Source organism: Ipomoea triloba, chromosome 6 (genome assembly GCF_003576645.1).
Source record: "Ipomoea triloba cultivar NCNSP0323 chromosome 6, ASM357664v1".
NCBI classification, from domain to species: Eukaryota; Viridiplantae; Streptophyta; class Magnoliopsida; order Solanales; family Convolvulaceae; genus Ipomoea; species Ipomoea triloba.
Genome location: NC_044921.1, coordinates 4,610,301 through 4,614,248, shown reverse-complemented (window position 1 = coordinate 4,614,248; position 3,948 = coordinate 4,610,301). Strand labels below are relative to the sequence as shown.

Here is a 3,948-nt window from a genome sequence, read left to right as displayed (position 1 = left end):
AAAGAAAGCATGGAGGACAAAATGGTGAGAATGTTTGGAGAACTAAGGCAAGACGTGACGTGACGAATATGAGGCAAGAGTGGAAGCAAGACTTGAGACAAGAGATATCCACGATAAGGCAAGAAGTCTCTAACTTGAGACAAGAAAATAATGCTTCCTTGAGACACTTGGAGACACAAGTTGCACAAAACTCCAAGGCCTTAGCCGAAAGACCACAAGGCACACTTCCGAGTACCACGGTGAATAATCATCGGGAGAGGGTGCAAGCCGTGACTCTTCGGAGTGGCAAGGAGCTTCCCGAGCCAACCTTGAAGAAGAATACTATCTCCAAGAGTCCAATCGAAGAAGAGAAAGTATAAGAAATCCTTGAAAAAAACAAGGAGCAAGAAAAGGAAACATCTCCATGACCCTCGAGTCCAAAAGCCATTCAATCTAGAGATAAAGGAAAGGAAAAGGTAGATTTACTGATGTATCAACCACCACTCCCATTTCCCGGGAGGGTGAGGAAGAGTATAGACAAGACGCAATATGGTAAATTCCTTGAACTTCTAAAACAATTGCATATTAATGTACCTTTCCTCGATGCGTTGGGTCAAATGTCGCGTTATGCAAAGTTCTTGAAAGATTTACTCACCAATAAGAGAAAGCTAGAAGAGTCAACTACGGTTTTGCTAGGGGAGGGATGCTCCGCTTACATGTGCCATCAACCACAAAAGCTCACGGACCCCGGAAGCTTCACCATCCCGTGTCAAATTGGCGAAGCCGAGTTTAAGAGAGCTCTAGCGGACTCCGGGGCAAGTATCAATATAATGCCTTTTTGTCTCTTTAAGAAAGGGGCAAGTATCAATATAATGCCTTTTTGTCTCTTTAAGAAATTAGACTTGGGCAATCTTAAGCCCACTCGCATTTGTATCCAGTTGGCCGATAGATCAATCAAGCCCACTCGCATTTGTATCCAGTTGGCCGATAGATCAATCAAGCAACCCAGCATTTGTATCCAGTTGGCCGATAGATCAATCAAGCAACCCAAGGGGGTTGTAGAAGATGTGTTAGTGAGGGTAGACAAGTTTATTTTTCCCGTGGAATTTGTCATTATTGACATGGATGCTGATCAGGAGGTGCTATTGATTCTAGGTAGGCCGTTCTTGGCCACCGCTTGGGCCCTCATCGATGTAGGGAACGGGAAACTTGTCCTAAGCGTAGGAGACAAATGTGCTACCTTCGATGTGTCGAAGTTGACTAAGTACCCTATGACCACAGATGATGCGTGCTACTTTGTGGATGTTTTCCATGAGCACGTTAATTCTATTTACCCCAATCTTGTGGGTAAATTGAAAGACAACGCCCTCTTGAGAGTCTTGGATAGTAATGATGACCTTGAATCTTTTACTTTTGATAATAATGCTTCAATTAATGAGAATGATGATGCTTTACATGAGATAGTGTGTGGTAATGATGATATACATGTTGATGATAATGTGTGTGATGTGAATGATATTGAATTTGTAAATTTCTTTGATGATTGTATTAATGATGCTATATATATTCATGAATTGATTGGTGAAGTTGAGGAGGTGATGGATGGAAATGAAGGGGATGAATTGTTGCATAATGAGAAAATAAATGAGAAAAAGAATATAGTAGACGAGAAAGAAGTGAAAAGTGAACTTAAAACCTTACCAGATAGTCTACAATATGCCTTTCTAGGAGAAAATTCGACTTTAACGGTAGTAATCTCATCAAAACTAGATGAAAATCAACAAGACAAGCTTGTGAACTTGTTAGGAAAATATAAAGGAGCAATAGGGTGGAAGTTACAAGACTTAAAAGGCATAAGTCCTAGCATGTGTACGCATAAGATCTTGTAGAAGAGAATGTTAAGCCCGTAGCCCAACCCGAAAGGAGGTTGAATCCAAATATGACCGAAGTGGTGAAAAATGAAGTAGTAAGACTTATGGATGTAGGAATGATTTATCCAATTTCTGATAGTGCGTGGGTAAATCCTACCCACGTAGTGCCGAAGAAGAGAGAAATAACTGTAGTGAAAAATGACAAAGAAGAATTAATTCCTACACAAAGCGTAACGGGGTGGCGGGTTTGTATCGATTATAGAAGATTAAATGACGCCACTAAAAAGGACCACTTCCCTTTGCCCTTTATTGATCAAATGGTCGAGAAGGTAAGCGGGCATGCTTATTATTGTTTCTTAGATGGTATGAGCGGTTATTTTCAAATACCTGTAGCACTAGAGGACCAAGAGAAAACAACCTTTACTTGTCCTATGGGTACCTTTGCGTACCGACGCATGCCATTCAGTTTGTGCAATGCGCCAGCTACCTTCATGAGGTGCATGCTAGTAATTTTTGAAGATTATATTGGGGAGTTCATGGAGGTGTTCATGGACGATTTCACCATATGGGGAGAAACCTATGACGAATGCTTAAGTAATCTAGAAAAAGTCCTCAAAAGGTGCTTAGAAGTAAACCTAGCACTTAGTTGGGAAAAGTGCTACTATATGGTAGAAGAGGGCATAGTATTGGGTCATAAGGTATCAAACAAAGGAATAGAGGTAGACAAAGCTAAAACGTCCGTGATTGACACCCTACCACCTCCAAACTCCGTCACAAGTTTAAGAAGCTTCCTAGGTCACGTCGGTTTCTACCGACGATTTATCAAGGATTTTTCCAAAATTGCTAAACCGTTGATCAAACTCCTAGAGAAAGATATAGAGTTTGAATTTGGAGAAGACTGTTTAGTTGCTTTCAAGACCCTTAAGGAGAAACTAGTGAGAGCACCGATTTTAGTTGGACCTGATTGGAATCTCCCATTCGAAATGATGTGCGACGCTAGTGGGTTTTCAGTGGGAGTCGTGTTGGGGCAGAGGAAGGAAAAATACTTTCAACCAATAGCGTTTGCAAGCAAAACACTAGATAAGACCCAACAAAATTACACTACTACCGAGAAAGAGTTGTTAGCGGTGATATTCAGTTTAGACAAGTTTAGATCCTACCTCCTCTTATCCAAGATTGTAGTATTTACGGTCCACACGGCCCTTAGATACTTGATGTCGAAAGTCGAGGCAAAACCGAGACTAATTAGATGGATTTTATTGCTTCAAGAGTTTGATATAGAAATCAAGGATAAGAAAGGAAAGGAGAACGAAGCCGCAGACCATCTTTCTAGAATAGAGAATCCAAACTTAGGGGAGGAAAGCGCTAGCATCTTAGAACTGTTCCCCGAGGAGAAGCTGTTGAAAATTGATGATGTACCGTGGTACGCTGATATTGCAAATTATGTTGTAGGAGGAGTTATCCCAAATTATTTTGATGTGCACCAAAAGAGAAAATTCTTAGCAGAAAGTAGGCATTATTTTTGGGACGATCCCTATTTGTTCCGGGTATGCGCGGATCAAGTAATTCGAAGATGTGTTGCGGGGCAAGAGGGATTAGAAATCATGGGAAATTGTCACGCCGGACCCACCGGAGGCCACTATTCAAGCAATAGAACCGCCAGGAAATTTCTTGAGGCGGGGTTCTATTGGCCCTCGTTGTTTAGAGATGCTCAAATGTGTGTATCAAATTGTGATCGATGTCAAAGAGTTGGAAAGATCACAGCGAGGAACGAAATGCCGCAAACATATATTCTAGCCTGTGAAGTTTTCGATATTTGGGGTATAGATTTTGTAGGGCCTTTCCCAAGTTCAAAAGGGTTCAAATACATCTTGGTTGCAATCGATTATCTATCAAAGTGGGTAGAGGCACAAGCCTTACGAAACAATGACGCTAGAAGTGTAATCAACTTTCTAAAGAAGTTGTTTACAAGGTTCGGAGTGCCTAGAGTTCTAATCAGGGACCGGGGCACACACTTTAGGAATTCGTTGATGGAAAAGATGTTGGCCAAATACGGAGTGCAACACAGGGGGGGAGTTCCATACCACCCCCAAACTAG

General features: G+C 41.5%; 1 protein-coding gene across 1 annotated transcript; it reads left to right on the top strand.

Annotated features, from left to right (window-relative positions):
- Positions 1–467: 467 nt before the first annotated feature.
- Positions 468–1,868, top strand: LOC116023388. Its single transcript, XM_031264386.1, has 2 exons — positions 468–1,449; positions 1,567–1,868. The coding sequence occupies exons 1-2, from the start codon at positions 468–470 to the stop codon at positions 1,866–1,868; spliced, it is 1,284 nt and encodes a 427-aa protein (XP_031120246.1).
- Positions 1,869–3,948: the final 2,080 nt, after the last annotated feature.

What these genes read in the sequence shown, in the direction of transcription:
- LOC116023388 (XM_031264386.1), top strand. Translation starts at nt 468, where the DNA reads ATGTATCAACCACCACTCCCATTTCCCGGGAGGGTGAGGAAGAGTATA. An exon ending in TTTACATGAGATAGTGTGTG is followed by an intron (nt 1,450 to 1,566) that starts GTAATGATGATA and finishes TGATTGGTGAAG; the next exon opens with TTGAGGAGGTGATGGATGGA.